General features: G+C 33.7%; 2 protein-coding genes, 1 non-coding gene and 1 pseudogene across 7 annotated transcripts; 1 reads left to right on the top strand and 3 right to left on the bottom strand.

Annotated features, from left to right (window-relative positions):
• Window positions 1-3,583: 3,583 nt before the first annotated feature.
• On the bottom strand, window positions 3,584-4,895 carry LOC114382257 (60S ribosomal protein L23). Its single transcript, XM_028341542.1, has 3 exons — window positions 4,561-4,895; window positions 4,069-4,110; window positions 3,584-3,867 (listed from the first exon to the last, which is right to left on the bottom strand). Exons 1-3 carry the CDS (start codon window positions 4,856-4,858, stop codon window positions 3,785-3,787), a joined length of 423 nt encoding a protein of 140 aa, XP_028197343.1. The 5' UTR covers window positions 4,859-4,895; the 3' UTR covers window positions 3,584-3,784.
• LOC114382855 lies at window positions 4,362-4,506 on the bottom strand. Its single transcript, XR_003660315.1, has one exon. It is a non-coding gene; the product is annotated as a small nucleolar RNA snoR137 (small nucleolar RNA).
• A 1,433-nt stretch (window positions 4,896-6,328) lies between the features above and the next one.
• LOC114382077 lies at window positions 6,329-7,805 on the top strand (annotated as a pseudogene).
• A 380-nt stretch (window positions 7,806-8,185) lies between these two features.
• On the bottom strand, window positions 8,186-15,256 carry LOC114382414 (probable inactive histone-lysine N-methyltransferase SUVR2). 5 transcript variants are annotated; one of them, XM_028341808.1, is made up of 11 exons: window positions 15,133-15,256; window positions 14,949-15,033; window positions 14,816-14,852; window positions 13,845-14,109; window positions 13,175-13,733; window positions 11,247-12,451; window positions 10,861-11,123; window positions 10,172-10,238; window positions 10,005-10,055; window positions 9,548-9,644; window positions 8,186-8,631 (listed from the first exon to the last, which is right to left on the bottom strand). In XM_028341808.1, exons 4-11 carry the CDS (start codon window positions 14,037-14,039, stop codon window positions 8,600-8,602), a joined length of 2,469 nt encoding a protein of 822 aa, XP_028197609.1. In that variant the 5' UTR covers window positions 14,040-14,109; window positions 14,816-14,852; window positions 14,949-15,033; window positions 15,133-15,256; the 3' UTR covers window positions 8,186-8,599. The 5 variants fall into 5 exon arrangements, with proteins under 5 accessions (XP_028197609.1, XP_028197610.1, XP_028197611.1 ...); XM_028341811.1 differs by lacking the exon at window positions 8,186-8,631 and adding an exon at window positions 9,881-9,906; XM_028341812.1 differs by lacking the exon at window positions 8,186-8,631 and adding an exon at window positions 9,881-9,909 and having other exon boundaries at window positions 9,618-9,644.
• Window positions 15,257-17,563: the final 2,307 nt, after the last annotated feature.

Here is a 17,563-nt window from a genome sequence, read left to right on the forward strand (position 1 = left end):
GCATGATCACACGTCTACACTTCATATAAAATAACGTCTCAAATGAATTCCAAGTCACATTTGAGGGACAGATCATATCATGCTGACATGCTTACACGCATCAAAAGGTACATAAGGAGAAATTGAAAATAATTTACATCAAAAGATGTACGTGTCATGCCAAAGTAAAGCATAAAAAAGATATTCCTACATCCATATCCACACCACATCCATTTTATTTAGAAATTAAATCTTGCTTTAACTTTTAGAATTCAAACCTTTTATTAAAGTGAAAGTTTGAAAGCTGGGAATAAAATTCATGTGGATAATTCGTGAAACCACCACTTACAGTACGCATTCAAAGAGCAAATCAAACTCGTATTTTTTTTTTCCATGAACACACATGCATTCTTTTTTTTTTAAGCGAAAAAAAGGAATGACTGAGGCATCTCAGCAGAGGCAGATATCTCAACTATGTTGGCACCCCTACCCCTGTCGGTCCTCTGCCACAACCAAATCAAAGAATTTATTCATATAAAGGAGATCAAAACACTTGTGTGAGGGACCAACCTAGTATGTTAATCACAAGCATACATATGATATGGTACTCCAAATTTCTTTCTGGTTGTCAAATTTCATGCCTAAGTAAATTATGAGAACATCCATATTCAAAAACTATAAAATATCACTAAAATCTTCCTTCCAGTCGTTGTGCCAAAGTTAATACAAGTCACTATATGAGTGATGTAGAATGTTTAGAATCAAAATTAGTTATGACAGATATAACTTACTGATAGGAACAAAATGAATGGAGTTTGTTAGAAATGCTGGTTAAGCAATGCAATCAAATTGGCAGTTAGCAATAGGACATTGATGGACAGTGCTACAAAATATAAACTAAACGATTTTTTTTACCTTGCCTCTTGTTGAAGTAAAACTCTCCATGATGTTGATGCAAAATGGAATTGAAGAAAAATCTATTATATCGCATCATATTCAAACAAACCTTACCAATAGGTACTTCCAATGAATTACGGATAATAATTGAAACTTAACATTCCTTCAATCAAATCCATCTTCTTGCCAACTAATATGCTGAACTTATTAAGGGCGAAAACACACTTCTTAATGCCTAGAGTAGAAGGTCGACTTATATCATGTAGTAACACAAGAATGGACTAATGCTAAAAATGGAGGTATATGATGAAACAAAAATACTGGTATGCATACTCAAGCTACTGAAGCAAGGTCCACTTAATGCCAATACTCTTCAGGAAGCTGGACCAATAGTAGTTTTCACATGTCACGGCTTTATAAACATTAAACAATTCTAGAGTGGCGAAATCTGAATTGAATCTGAAAGTAGTTACAATTTTGTCAAATACTTTTCCATTTTTGGATGAAAATGTGGTAAATACTGTCTATTCTGGATTAGATAAAGAAAAATAGCATTTTGTTCTCATCTTTTAATACAATATGTGAAATCCACTAGAATCTGTTGACGGGAGTTTGGATAAGGTACTAGCTAGGTTAAACTTTATAGCTTTCATTTTATTAAAAAAAAATATACAATATCTGCAAAATGTTGTCCCTTTTTTTTTTTCCAAAAGGAAACATGTTTTGTGGACTTCTTTTTTTCTATTTTTCTTATCGTGGACCACTTTGGGTCAATAGGGAATGCATTTCAAAGCCCGAAGGGAAAGCCCAGTGGCATACACCAAAAATTCACAAAAACTCCATGTAAGGTTGTTAGTTAGCTCACACGCTGCCAAAGGCAGGAAATGAAAAGATACATGTCTCTTACTAGAAAGAGAAAATGATAGAAGTACACTATTTTTTAGTATAGGATATAGAAGGAATTCAAGGGAGAGATATAAAAAAGAAAAAAAACATGAAATAAGTGATAAATTATATGACATAATAAGAAGAAAAAAATATAAGGGGAAAAGGTAAAAGCACTCCACAACTAAAAATATATGATAAATTATATGACATAATAAGAAGAAAAAAATATAAGGGGAAAAGGTAAAAGCACTCCACAACTAAAAATATAAAACAGTTTAAACTATACTATTTTCTTTTATGAAATATAACGGTATGTTTCTAAGGAAAAAAAAGTATTTATCTATAAATATTAATTATTTTGAATGTAAAGAATAAGAGTATACTACTTTAAAAGTATAAATATTTCATTGAAAAGTTGTAGGGGAGAAAAGGGTATTTAAGTTGTTTAAAAGTAACAGGGCCTGTTTAACAATTTCCTAAATTAGGTTAAAATTTTAAAAAAGTCTAATGTTAAAACAAAAAAGACAGGCCCTGCCTATTAAGCTATTTTTTTTGTAAATAACATAAAACCTGTCTTTTTTGTTTTAACATTAGACTTTTTTAAAATTTTAACCTAATTTAGGAAATTGTTAAACAGGCCCTGTTACTTTTAAACAACATAAATACCCTTTTCTCCCTTACAACTTTTCAATGAAATAGACTTTTAAAAAAATTATCATAAAAGTCAAATTAGAAATTAAATAAAGACTTATTTATTTACACCCTTGTCTTATGCCTACGTAGTCAAACATTTTAGTCCGTATGTATGATCCTCGAGTTTAAATTTGTGTTCAAAATGTCTTAAAACTGTTCAAAATAAGTAATTATCAAAAAGTAACTAATTATTTTCCACAGGTTATTTGTAAATGAAAAATATTAGATGCAAATTAACTTTTTTATTATATAATAATTATTACATAAAGGATATCGTGGGAAAATAAAGATTTTAAGAAGAACAAATGAATAGAGAATATGGAATTTGACAAAATGAATAGAGAACGAAGTAAAAATGAATGAACATTAGCTATCATTTTGAATAAATATTGCAATTAAAATAATAAAATAAAAAACACATTAAAAAAATCTATTCCATTTTAATTGGTAACATATATTTCTCCTACTCAATTACTATTATCATGCAATTCACAACTTAAAACATGAAACAAAAATCAGAATTTATTAAATCAAAATATTTAACACACCGGTCCTTTCTATATTAAAAGATAAACACCGATACAACAAGACCAACACACTATCTCAAGTGAGTGGCATTATCAATTTTACCTCTTTTCAAACTTACTTTTACAATCTAGTACACCTATCTCACCCAATTTTGAGTGCTTTAGAAAATCATTCTCAGAAAAAAAAAACAGGCGTAAATTCATTTTATACTTTTCTAGACAACAAAAAAAATAATGGGCACTAAAATGATAATAGACAGGTAAAGAGAGAGAGAGATGCAAGTTGCTAGGAGATAAACCAAAATGCCTAGTGTTAGTAAAGTATTAGAAATGATAAGCGTTCCCATCATTACTCAGAACTATCCATACACACGTTACTTTATCTCATCCATTTCTCAATATACCCTCTTCTAGTCCAACACTAAATTCTTATAATAACTTTACTTTCTTCCTATTTTTTTCCAAGTTCCTTTCATCTTAAAGAAAAAAAAATAGAATGAATCTATAATGTTTCCTTAATCATTACCGAAGTCAAAACACTGAATAATTCGCAGACAAACAAGAAGTCATACAAATTAACATAAAGGATCATGAAAACATTAGAGGGGAACAAAAAACAAGAACAAAATTCTTAAATAAGAATTAATCTCGTCTCTTCAAAAAGCTTCTGGCTGATAACAAGTTACGAAGGATAAAAAAAACTGTATCACTTGTAATTCAATTTCAAGCTTGAAAAAAACCTGAGACAAATTTCAGTCCTACAAGCTTAAACATAAAACTCATTTAACAAGAATTCCCACTCAAACGATAGCATTGGCTGCACTTGCAATCCTTGGCCACAGATCAGCACACTCTTTTCCAATGGGACCAGTGATAGCAGAACCTACATTGAAACATGTCACAAACAAAATTACTACCAGCAAATGCATCAATAGAAGGTCAAACGGCAAAGATGAAGAGAATAACAAGTAGATGAGAACATCTTATCTGTATTTTTTTCTTTTTGAAAGCAAAAAAAAATCAGTGGCTACTCACTACATAAACATGCATTTTGTTAACATGCAAATAAAATCATAAAAGATACCTTTCATTTCTCCTTTGGGATTGACAATAACACCAGCATTATCTGCAGAAACCATCACCAAATGAAGAAAACATAAGCACAGGAGAAACAAAAGCAAGAAAAAACTACAGCAAAAATTGTGCAATAAAACCCTAAAACTAAAGCTAATAAAATAAGTCAATGAAGGAGTAAACCCTAAGTTCAAGGGACACAAATTAGATATAGAAAGTCCAGTAAATCCAAGAATAAAAAACTACTTAGCACTTCAGAAACTAAAAAAATGATAATTTTAGGGTTTAAAATATAGAATAAAGGGATTTACCAGCAGACAGGTAACACAATGCAGAGAAATAAACATGATGCTGTTTAAAACTGGCAATTTCACAACTATATGCTTCCAAGAGTGAATGCCCCAACCTTAAAACGGGGAACTCACTATAATAGAACTATAGAAGCAACACATAACAATGGTTAAATCAAATAGCGAAAGGGGTAGGGTATGTATGTGTGTACCTTCGAAATACATGTAGACGCCGTCCTTTCGGCGCCATGGCTTGCGCTGGCGAACAATGACAGCTGGCAAAACCTTCTTCCTCAGATCGGGTTTCCCCTTCTTCACGGTGGCCATCACCATGTCGCCAACGCAAGCCGAGGGGAGACGGTTCAAACGCCCTTTGATCCCTTTCACCGATATGATGTAGAGGTTCTTCGCCCCCGTATTGTCGGCGCAGTTCACCGTCGCCGCCACCGGCAGACCCAGCGACATCCGGAACTTGTTCCCCGCCGAACCACCGCGTCCTCTCTTCGACATCTTGCCTTCTCTCTCTCTCACTACCTTCCAACTCCAATGTTTCTCTCTTTATATACGAGAAACGAATAGGGTTTTAGGGTTTGCATGGACTGGGCTTATTTATTGTTGGGCTCAAGTCACACAAACACAAGGGGGTTACTATTCGCCCCAACCATATTGCTTTTGACCCCTACCAACATTTTCAAATTTCAAAAGATATTTTTCCTCACAATGTACAATGGAAACACACTTTCACTTCATTAGTGGGGTGCAAAAACAATATACAACTAAATCATGATTTTATTATGTAATATATAATGGAATCATGATTCTGATATACTTTTTTTCATACCCTCATTAGTTCGACGAAATTTGTTTTCATTGTGTAGTTGGGTGTGTGAAAAAAAGTCTAATCTAAGTATGATTCCGCTGCATAAATTGTTACATAACCATGATTTTTTTGTCACAATTTATGTTACACAACAAAGGAAAGAAGCAAAAGGACATTTTGATATTTGCACATTCATGATAGGTGCCAAAAGTAATTTTGGAGAAACCAATATCAATTCCCCAAACACAACTAACATTTTTTCAGTTTTTTGTTTTTGACAACTGCTATACCTATACTAGACACTTTTTTCACTAATACTATTAATTGTAGTTTTATTTAACTAAATTCCATATTTTATTTGCATAATTGTACTTCTAAAATTTAATTTTCAGAACTATTAAAATTTTAATACAATTTGTAATACATTGTCTTTTAAACAAAGGTGTTGGGGAGAGGAATTAGGATAAGGTTAATTTTATGAACATAAATTTCAACCAATTAAAATAATACAACATTTGCTATCAATTCAACTTGTTGACACAATATATTAACTTAAACATTGTTTAATGAAATCTTAAAATTAAATAAGTTTATAAACATCTTTGACCTAGGATGAGTTAAGGGTAGAGGATGTTTATAAACTTTATTCAATGAGTTTATAAAATTGATGAATCACTAAACATCAAGCCAAATAATATTCTATTTTTGGATGAGGTAACCATACTTGAGAATCTGAAATAAAAACAAAAATAATTAAGGTATATTTTATCATCATTATAAAAATATCTTGATAAATAGAACAATATCTTGATAAAATTATACTTTTTACCATAATAAACGACATTAAACTGAGTACCAATCACCTGAAATATAACTCTAGCTTATCCTGAAATGCAGTATGTTTAGTTTTCTTGCACTCAAACATGTCAAAAATCCCTTTAGATATAACCCTTAGATGATTAGACCCCTCTTGATTATAACTATAAAAAGAAAAGGTAAAAAAATTATGCAAGTTCATAATGTAAATGAATAATTAAACTAATATTATTCAAAGGAAAATAATAACTTGTATGTTTAAAAAATACAAAAAAAAAACATTTTTATTAATAAAAAAAAGGGTGTAAACGGAATTGTCTTTACTTTTTTATTCCGCAAGCAAACCATAAACATCTTGGTCGAAAACGATGTCGTCGTGCAGTTGTTCTTCCTCCGCCGAGCGCTTCCCGCCACCACGCGATCCGCCGAAGCCTCAGAATGTCCCTTAACGACGGCAACAATTCAAAGTTGAACCCTTCTTCTCTACTGAATTCATTCACCAAATTACTATGGGGCCAATCGCTCCCTCCCCCCGGGGCTCCTCGTCGCCACCGTCCGCACCGCCTGGAATTCCACGTGGCACCGACTCCTCCGGCCGCTACTCCTCTACGTGGGCCTGGCGTGCCCGTGGGCCCACCGCACCCTCATAATGCGCACGCTGAAGGGGTTAGAAGACGCCGTGCCCGTCTCGGTTGCTTCGCCGGGCCTCGACGGGTCGTGGAAGTTCAAACGGGCCGGTGGGCCCGACACGGGTACAATTGCTCCATGTTTGGATAAGGCGAATGCGTGCAGAACGTTGAAGCAAATTTATAGGCTTCGGAGAGGAGGGTACGATGGAAGATCTACAGTGCCAATGCCGTGGGATAAGGCTTCAAAAGACGTTGTCTGCAACGAGAGCTACGATATAATTCACTTGTTCAATTCCGAGTTAAATAGCGTAGCTCAAAACCCTGGCTTGGATCTCTCACCGCCTCAATTGAAGAAACGGATTGGGGAATGGAATCAAATCATATATCCAAATTCCAAACGTCAACAACGGGGTTTATATGTTAGTGAAGAATTAACAATTGAGAATTCTAATAAGAATTTCATAAAATTAGTTGAAAAGATGGTTGTAATTGAGAGTTTTAAAGTATTAAGACTAGTTATGAAGTAGCGGAAAATGTAAAATGACAGAAATTGAGATTTTTTTTTTTTTAAGTTGTAGGTGTGGATTTGTGTAGAGTCAAGAAGGTTATGATAAAGCGTTGAATGATTTGTTTAGTACACTGGACAAGTTGGAGGTTCACTTGGCTAATTCCGGATACTTGTGTGGAGACACATTGACCCTTGTTGATATATGCCTATTTACTACTCTGGTTAGGTTTGATCTTGCGTATAACGTTCTACTTAATTGCACCAAGAAGAAGCTGTGTGAGTACACCAATCTACATGCCTACTTGCGTGACATTTATCAGGTACATGGAAGATTTTCAAATTGTCCATCAAATTATGTGTTGCTAGTTGTAATTTCGTGCTGAATACTGTGGTGCGTTGGTGACGCCATTTGACAGATTCCGAAGGTGGCGGCTACTTGCAATTTTACAGATATTATGGATGGTTACTACAAAATCCTATTTCCTCTGAATCCAGGGAGCATTAGACCGGTCATGCCTTCTACTTGTGAGCATGAAAGCCTTTGCAGGCCTCATGCAAGGGAATCCCTGTCATCAGCTACAGTAGCATTTGTAAAATAAATCACCTCCCAGGGCAAAAGTAACTGTTTGTAATAGTAAAATAATGTGTTTAACACGTTTCTTTCAGCTAAACTAATGCAAGTGTAACCCATAATAATGCAATTGCAAAATAGTCATTAGTGAATCACCTATCTTTCACTTTCTTACTGCAACCCATTACAATATGAATATCTCTCATGTACCTTATACAACTGACATCATCAATATATTTAAAACAAGCAGGAATAAACAATTAATAAATTTAATTAAGACACACGGTTTATCTTATCATATAATGTCATAAATGGAATGCGTTGCTAACGCTCCTACTTTACCAACTCATCTCTCCCATACACTTGTAATATTATGCTCACCGATACAATGAAAAATGCTGTGTATAGCATATTATACCGAGAAGAAATGAGGAAGATAAAAATTATATAATTTGATGCAGACAGGTAAAAAAGTGTTGAAAAAAATACAGTATCAAACAATAATAACTTCAAACAAATGCATATACTTGTAAATAACTACAGTATTTCATATCATGAAATCCAACACATAGTACGTTGATATTAAAAGCCCCACAAACGCTGCAGTTAGAAACTAAAATATTCACCTTCACTACCGCCTAACCGTTTCTTTTTCTTTCGCAAACATCCATTTTGGTCTTATCTAAGTTTGAACCTAAAGTATATCAAAATAAATCCCAGAATAAACGATCACTCTTTCCTTTCTAGGTCAGTCTGCCTATAAATAGTTTTCGCAGATCTGTACAAAATAACGAGTCTCCCAACCACTAAACTAGACAAAAAGCGCCACTCGTAATAGACTGGACCTCATTACATCTCATCCAGCCGCACGGTGAGACAACAAAATTGGTTTCTCGGAGAAAGGCTATCATCCTGCAATTGACGCATATCTAAGAGATCCTGCATCAAGAAAGGGCAAAATTTTATTACTGAAATAATAACTTACAATAACAATGAAAGCTTATACATATCAAGCACCCCCTCCCCCCCAAAAAAAAAATATATCGATAAAGAGATGTAGTCATGTAGTCATTAAAAACCACACTAGATAATTTTCTACCACTAACTTGCATCCAGAGGATTCATCATCATTCACATTAGCATGGTTTACTTATACCCCAGGTTTTGTGTAATGCTCGACAAGGAAATTGGTTTGTAGTTCAAATTTATTCTAAACATTCGTATCTTTGTATTGCTCAGAAGGGATTCAATACGTGTACCTGTACCTCTTCCATGCTCGGAATTGGGTTAAGTGGCCAAATAAGACCAGGCAGAAAATAAGGGAAATGAACACAAAGGAAATTCAACAAGTTGCTTCATGATTTGTGCAACAAAGCAGCAATATTAAATTCAAATTTTCATTTTGGTGAATGACCAGAGCCTTTCCAACAATCAACCTGGCAATCCAATGACTAGAAAAGGCTGCATAAAGCATAATATGCTATGAAAGCAGGGAACAGCTTCAAATCTCCAATTAAAAATCATGATTTCCATATTATCTTTTTTATAATAATTCCGTTTGAAAATTATTAACAGGGTTCCATGTTAAATGACAACAGCCAGATACAGATGTGATGAAATATGATAGCATCTATCAACAAAACCCCAGACCAATACTGAAGTGGAGCTCTATATTTCATGACTATCATTGTGGGCTTGTGGTGCTGAAACATGAAATAAACAATACAAAACAAATATTGCAACAAAGTAGTGAACAAAGCATAGGAATTGACAGTGACCAAAGAAAGACCACATTCTTAATGATGAAAAGTGAAAGAAATTTGCACATGACCCAACAGCTGCAGATTGAACTTACTGCTATATCTCTTCATGTTCCTGCAGAATTTACTGCCACATCTGCACTGGAACAGCTGGACAGGATGATCGTGGTCATCAAAGTCAATGCCATAGTCCTGCAGAAACACATTAGCTTTTCTAGAGAAAAATTGATTCCAAGATTAATTAAATGATTTTGAAATACAGAAAATAAGAAGACACAAGTATAAGTGTATAACCATACTCAATGATTCATTAAAAAAACCATACTCAATGGTCTGCCAAATACCCAATGTACATAGCATTTATTAATTCAAGAGCCATAAAAGACTACAAAATAATTTCTACCATGAATAAATCAAATTCACTCAACCTTGATAGTCGTTGCTAATTTGCTCCCTACTAGAAGAAAAAGAGCAATCAATAAACATCACAGAATTTAAGATATTTACATAACCATTCACAAAACATAATATTACTGTACCAAACTTACTCACCCATGTTAGCTCTTCCTGTGCTGATATTTTTCTGGAAGTGAAAAAGGCAAACTGCACATGTTAACACATTAAAAGCATCATTAAGCAAAATATGCTAAGAGTCCACCATGCCAACAAAAGCTACTAAAAACTGCAGATGGAACTTCAAAGATTTAATAAATTCTCACATGATAGTAATAATGACCAGGATCCTCAACTTCGACTGGGATTTCAATCAAGTTTGCATCAGAACATCTGGAAACATGAAATAATATTATTATAAATCATCTAAATTTCCAAATAATGTGCCAAATGTCTGCCTAGCCACTCTTTAAATAAACTTCAACATGTATCAAACCATCTTTATACACAACCAACCATTTCAATCTTGTTCATATAAATCATAAATAATACCAAATTTGATGGCATTTTCCGGATAAAGATCTTATTTGCTTCATAGGCTGTCTAGTTGAAAACCACCCAACCCACATCAATTTTGTCTTCTTATGTTGATTTGGTTGTCTCTTTATTTTATGAAGCATCCAATTTCAAAAGTGAATGTAAATATCTTTGTCCATATAAATTATGAATCAAACAACCATTTAAATGCATATTTGTCTTCATTTCTCAATATCAATAAACAGCACAACTAAAATTAAGTAACACATGTCGATAGAACTGTAGTGAGACAAAACTTACATTTATTCACGAATAAATTATAAAGACAAAGTTATTAGTTTAAAACATGGCAACCAAAGTTAGAGCTGTAGGGTTTCAACATTTTGAGGCTCATAATTCACTCAATAAATTTCTGGTCCACTTGCCTATTCCTGAACCTTAGAGCCAAATTTATAACAATAGGTGAGAAATTCAATACCTGTGATTGATAAACCTGGCAGTGTTGCCAAAGGAAGCTGCATCTAAGCATAGAGCTTCTTCGTCCTTCACATATCCTGAATCCCAATTAGCATCCAGTAAAACTGGGCATGTATATTTCCCATTTTCAGTGCATTTCAAGTTCCTCTCATGCAACTCTTTCATGGATAAAATTTCTCCAACAAACTCGCACACAAATGCACCTTTTGGCAGGTCCTCTAAGGTGCGAAGACCCCATCCTTTTCCTTCTGAAGTAAAAAATACCTGAGCTCCAGAAATTTATCAGAGAAAACATTTTAATAACACCCAATTAAGATATATAAATTGTTAATAAACATTTAAGAAAATCTATTTGTTTAAAGTGAAAAGGATTACTTAAACACCCACCTGCAAATGGCAAGTTATTCCTCGCTGGATAACCCGATTGCCACACTGCTTCCCACAGCCACATTTGCTCCAACATTCTTTAATAAACTTCCTCTTTAAGTGTCCCTTACACGGTTCTAAACAACCATCACTTTTAGATCTTTCAAGAGGGCAATTTTTGCAATAGAATAAATGTTGCTGAGGATTGCGACTGATGGCAATACACTCTTCCAAGAATTCTTCCTTCAGTAGGCCTTGAGCATTGTATGCAAATTCACCCCCAGTTTTATTTGCACAAGCACAGGATGAAGACAAGACACAATTGCCCATACAAGTTGAACAACAGTCCTCACTGCCAATACGTGATAGAGAAATGTTAACATAAGCCTCTTGGAACACAAGGTTTTGGGGTATGTAGTTAAACGATGGTGCAAAATCATTAGTAGTTTCGTTCACCCATGGAATTTCAACATTTTCTTCTCCTTTTGTAAGGTCATTAGCATCATGAAAAGACCTTATATCATCAGCTGTAAGCTGATGCTGTGGAACAACCACTAAACTATGTGAATTTGGAGACATAGGATCTTCCAGATCCTTTTTGACATTACTTTGCAAAAAATCATTCGTTCTGTCCATCTTGGAAACCGGTACAGCATCACTCAGACCATTCGGGTGGGCTAGAGGAAGGATACTTCCGGGAGAAACCAAGTCATCAGAAGACTTAACATTGATGGATCCGTTTGAAAAGTGAGAAGACGTGTCCAAATCTTTATTTCCTACCACACTCAGTGTGCCAGGTGCCCGTGGTTCCTTTGACACATCAACACTGGAACTTATCACAGAACCTTCTTGTGAGTCATCATTTGAGTCATTTCTGAATTCCAACATGCAATCACATATATCTCTCAACAGATTCTTGACAGAGAAATTTGGGTCAGTGATTTTATATGATCGCAGACATTTATCCTCCATCACTTTTATAAGTTGATCTCGACTAGGCATATGAAAATCTGATCCCTGAAGAGCTGAGCCGTAGCTCAAAGAAAGTTTTACCTCTCCAAGAGTTGATGAGGCTATCTCTACATTACAAGTCGCTTCTTTCTTTGAGGTGGGAATAACATCTTCATCTCCAACTCCATCTCTGTTTTGTGATGATGTCACAGTAACATGACCACTATGTTTTCCAGCTACACCATTCTTAATTGACGAGTTCCTTACACTTGATTCTGAGAGGAAGAAAAATCATTAAACAACCTCTTTACGGGAATAAATGTTAATTGGCAACATAATAGCTAAAAAAATGGTAACACAATAGTTAAAAGAATAATTGAGACAAAAGTAACATGTTATTTGTGCATTTAGACGGAGTCTGAAACCAGAACCCTGGCTATATTTACATAAAAAAAAAAAAAGAACAACAGAGATCATAAACCATCTTTTGAGTTATGACAGTTTCTATAAACACATAAATCAGTAATTACTTGGATATTGTATATGCCAATTAGAGCATAAAAAGTGGTCAGTGCCCGACTTCTATCAGTTGAAAACTAATGTGATGCAATAATGCAAACTCCATACCAAATTTGTACGTTGTGTTCTATATTCTTGTGGTGGATGGTAACAATAAGGATTTTCCTGTACTTTCATACGAAAACAATTTCCCTCTAATACACAATGCTACTAAGCAAATACTGGACCATGTTTGGTTGCAGTTTGGACACCCCAAACCTCAAGGTTTGGAGAGTTTCAACCACAACTAACATGTTTGGCAAATTCATGGTTAGGTTGTGCACACCCCAATGGGTTTGAATGAAGGTAGGAAAAATTGCTTGTATGATGGGTAAAGCAATGGGTTGCAAACTATAATCCAAACATGCTAGTTGCAAATAATATGCCATGCCACTAAAAACAAAAGGAAAAAATCAATAAGGGAATAGTCCATCAAATACCAGGGGGAATCACTGCAATGGGCATCTCGTAATCAGTCAATTCATCAATAGGCTCATCCTTGGGTATGACCAGTGTCTGAGTACGGGGCATTTGGTTGTTTGGCAATAGAAACCTCCCAGGTTCAACTGTTGGTTCTCTAGACGGTATAGATTGGGGCACTCTTTCAGATGGAAGTCTTCTTCCTCTGTGATTAAGAGGGAGTGATGCAGGTTGTTTCCCCTTATCAACAATGCCATCTCGTGGTGGAAGTGGACGAGTTGCAATCCCTGGATTCCCATCAGAAGACACTGGTTTGTTTTGAGGCTTCTTCCCAGATGCATTATCGTCTAATTTAAGTTTTTTTGATGGAGGGCTGGGGGAACCGTTAGTGGGAGGATGCAAAGGCTGACTCTCCTGGCCTTGTAAACGCAACCTTTTCAAAGGTTGGGGTGTTTCAACATGCATCTGAGCCTCTTCACACCCTGTCTCTGCTTCCTGGTTGTTTTGAAAAGAAGACGACATAGAATGACCAGTGTTATGCACATCAGCTGTCTGGCTTTTCTTTTTCAATTCGGGCACCTGTTAGATAAAATCCAACCATGGAAGTAAGCATGCAGAAGAAACGGAACGTGCACGCACATGTGTATTTGTATCAGAGAGAGAGAGAGAGCAAATAAGTGGGAAACACACCATATTATCATCATCCTCAAATATAGCATCTGCTAAAACTCTATAGTTCTCTGCCTCAATAAGTTCCCAATTTTTATCATACACTTTGAGGAGTTTCTTTAACACCGACTTCACTTTCGAATCATCAATTCCAAGACTTGACATAGCACGACAGGCCGCAAGTGCTCTTTCTTTTTGACTCGGCGTCGGCGCCATTTATAATCAGCCAACAGTTACTTTCACCACAGGTTCCCAAACGTAAAACACCCTTAAATTTCAAAGATTTCTGAGAGGAGAAATAGAATATAAAGCTTAGAAGAAGAAGCTTGGAGAACACTAAAATATCAGCTATCCAGTTTTTCAATAATCAGAAAAATTAGGTACATAAACCAAAACCCAGACAACAACTAAGAAATTAATGATAAGAAAATTCTGTATCTTGACATATAAATACATTATCTCATACCATCAATATTCTTTCTAATAAGAAAACCTGCTTTAAGTAGTGGAATATGACCCTTTTCTATTTCTAGGTTTCTTTGTTTACAATAAAATACCCAAAGGAATTAATGAGACAAGTGAACTTTTCAACATCCCTATCATCATAATCTTTCAATCCTAGACTTGAAATTCAAAGAGGAAAAAAAATAAAACTACATACATTTGCATATGACTGCAATTTAATAATTAGGGCAACCATTGTTCACATCATTTGTAACATTTAGAGCGTGGAAGGACAATGCAGGTGCTTCGTGCTCCTCACGCAATGTTTGCGGAGGAAAAGGGACAACGCTCACAAACTTTAGTGCAATAAGTCGAATGAAGTGAGTGAAAGAACACAGAAACGCACTGAAATTTTTTGAGCTAAATTTTGAAAAGGCACTTTCTCACTGTCTCTGTAGTTTAACCATGAGTTCACACCATAAACCCTAACTGAAACCTCAAAAAGAACATGCAATGGGAAATCTGCACACAACAGACAATGATCTTACCAGTCGAAACTTGAATACTAACTCCAACAATCAAAACCTGGAATCGACCAAAACAAAAAACATTTTTCACTGTAAAAAATCGAGAAAAGCGGAAAGATCGAGGAGCAAGGGAAAAAAATGAAAGGAAGAGCACCTGAGAGAGAGAAGAGAGTGCAGTGAGTGGCTCGCGAGAGTTCTTCTTCTAGTGAAACGACGTCGTCACTGAAGCGAGAGCAACACTGGAGAGAAGTGAGGGAAACAGAAGAAAGTGATGAAGACGAAGCAAAAGAGGGAAAAACAAAACAAAATAGAGAACGGAAGATGAAAAGTTATTGGACCTGCATTTCTTAATGGTGACGACCATTTTTTTTATTCTTGTGAGGAAATGGAGGGAGGGACAGGAATAGGGCTCAGTCACAGTCACTGAGTTAACTCTCGCTTTAATAATTATTGAGCAATTTGTTTAGCAATAATCTTTATGCAAACTTCAATATTTTTATGGTTAATTTTGTTAGTGTGAGGAATCAAATTCATTTGTTTTTTCTTCTCTTTTATCCATCTAACCCAGCTTATATTCCTTTTAAACAAATTTGGATGGAAATGAAAAAAAAATGGGAGAAAAGAGAAATGAAAAGAAAAAAATGACAGTTTTTTTGGTTATTCGGTTTGAAGAAAATAAAAGTGAAATTACAAAGAAATAATATTATTAGATTTTTTGTGAGTTTTTTACGTTTACCAGAAAAAAAAAAGATGATAGAAATAAAAATATACTTCATAAAAAAAATTACCCTTGTTTTTTTGGAGTATATAAAAGATTAAGGATAATTATGTTTTTGTACTTATTTTTTATTAATTTTTGCTTTAAGTCATTCATAAAAATATTGTTAATCTCATTTTGTAAATTATTTCATTTTATTTTTAGGAGTAAATGATTATTTTAGTACTTGAATGTGTAGACCAATGACAATTTAATTCATGAATGTGTAAAAAGTATAACCATTACATTTGTTGTACAATTTAATAACAAAATAGTTCTTAAATTTTATGTCTTAATGTCAATTTGATTTTTAATGATAAAATAATTTCACTAATGACTTGTTATATCATCAATAAATCTAATAGGACAATCACATTTATTCTTTTAATAATTTGTTTTAAATCTTTCATCAACTAATTTGACATCATTAGTTAATATGGACATATAATTAAAAACATGATTTATCAAACAAAATTACTCGTGGTGATATGACAAGTCATTCGATTACCAATATCACTTACTATTATGTCACTATAGTTAATGTTGCTACTTAGGTTATGTTAGATAAGTGCATCAATTCGTCCTAAGTAGTAAAGTTAAAATAGAAATCTGAACATCGTATTCACAGAGGGCTTTGTTTATACGTAAGTAGATGAATATTGAATTGAGAAAAAGATTTAGAAAAGGTAATAGAGAATAATAAAATAAATTGTTGAAAATTAAATCAAACTAGAAAAATAGTTAAATATGAATTAATTAAGGATAGAAAAAGATAAGAAAATATAATATTATTGTAGAAGGAAACTTAGCCCAGCAAAGCTATTATTTGATGTAATATTAAGGATTTTTCTCTATTTATAATTATTTTAATTTATATTTGCATTTACTAGTATACCATAACTTTGGTTCCCCGCCCGAAAGAGCCTAATTTATCTATTTTCTCTCTTAACTCCCTTTGTAGAGCTAAAATGATAAATTACATTAAGAATATAGAGACATAACAAACTAAACAAATATCAATCTATCCTTGGTGATGACTTTATTAGATACTCTTTCCTGGTTCTATTAGAAATTAACTTTTTCCAACATTACCCCTAAAACTTACCATGCAAATGGGTGATCAAGCCACAAACAATAATGTTAAGCACAAAAAGATAATACAAATGTAATATTCATAAATAGATAAGAAGAGAAATTACATCAAGAGTAGTTGGTTCTGAGTTTCCAACAAAAGGGGTTTAGCCTCCACTATTGCAAGAGGGAAATATCTGGTAGACGCGAAAAATAGAAAGAGAATGAAAGGAAAGAATGACTCCTAATATTTGTTTCTCCTTCTTACCTTCTATAACAAATTGTATTCCGTTGGAATTTCTGTATGTCTTTTCCTTTTTTTCTCTTGTGCATATTAGCGGGCTTTTTGCACTAAGTCCGCCTTTACTTTCCTTAATTAGCCATGTTTTTTCTTAATCATTATGCTTTCCTTAATTATTCTTCTCCTTAATTAACACTGTTTTCCTCAATTAGTCTTATTTCCTTAGTTAGCTCTCTTTTTCTTAATTACCTGATTTACTCATTTCCTCAATTAGTCTTTTTTCCTTAATTAGTCCTGTTTTACTCGATTAGCTTATTTTCCTTAATTAGCTCACTTTTGTGGGCTTTATTTTACTCACTAAGCATAATAAGTTCTCCACTTTTAATATTCTATACACAAAAAACTTAAATGATGTTAATTTAAGAATTATTTGCTCAAAAAGAAAAAATTAAGAGAGAAAAATTACAAATTCATATATAATTTAACCCCTAGATTAAAACTAAAAAGCTAACTAATAGCTAAAAGATGTTAAGCTAACTTATTAAACTATTATAAGTGTTTGATAAAATTGTATGTTGGAGTAGTTAGAAAATATAAAGTAATAAAAATGGTCATATTTATATGATATTTTTGTATAAATTTTAATTTTATTTTATGGACAAAAATATACCTTGAGGGTTTATAAACTTAGTTTCTTAAT

The sequence above is a fragment of the Glycine soja genome, chromosome 13 (assembly GCF_004193775.1).
Source record: "Glycine soja cultivar W05 chromosome 13, ASM419377v2, whole genome shotgun sequence".
In the NCBI taxonomy this organism is placed as follows: Eukaryota; Viridiplantae; Streptophyta; class Magnoliopsida; order Fabales; family Fabaceae; genus Glycine; species Glycine soja.

What these genes read in the sequence shown, in the direction of transcription:
- LOC114382257 (XM_028341542.1), bottom strand. Translation starts at nt 4,858, where the DNA reads ATGTCGAAGAGAGGACGCGGTGGTTCGGCGGGGAACAAGTTCCGGATG. An exon ending in CGTCTACATGTATTTCGAAG is followed by an intron (nt 4,111 to 4,560) that starts GTACACACATAC and finishes TGGTTTCTGCAG; the next exon opens with ATAATGCTGGTGTTATTGTC. An exon ending in TCCCAAAGGAGAAATGAAAG is followed by an intron (nt 3,868 to 4,068) that starts GTATCTTTTATG and finishes GTTTCAATGTAG; the next exon opens with GTTCTGCTATCACTGGTCCC.
- LOC114382414 (XM_028341809.1), bottom strand. Translation starts at nt 14,039, where the DNA reads ATGGCGCCGACGCCGAGTCAAAAAGAAAGAGCACTTGCGGCCTGTCGT. An exon ending in CATTGCAGTGATTCCCCCTG is followed by an intron (nt 12,452 to 13,174) that starts GTATTTGATGGA and finishes TCTTCCTCTCAG; the next exon opens with AATCAAGTGTAAGGAACTCG. An exon ending in GAATAACTTGCCATTTGCAG is followed by an intron (nt 11,124 to 11,246) that starts GTGGGTGTTTAA and finishes TCTGGAGCTCAG; the next exon opens with GTATTTTTTACTTCAGAAGG.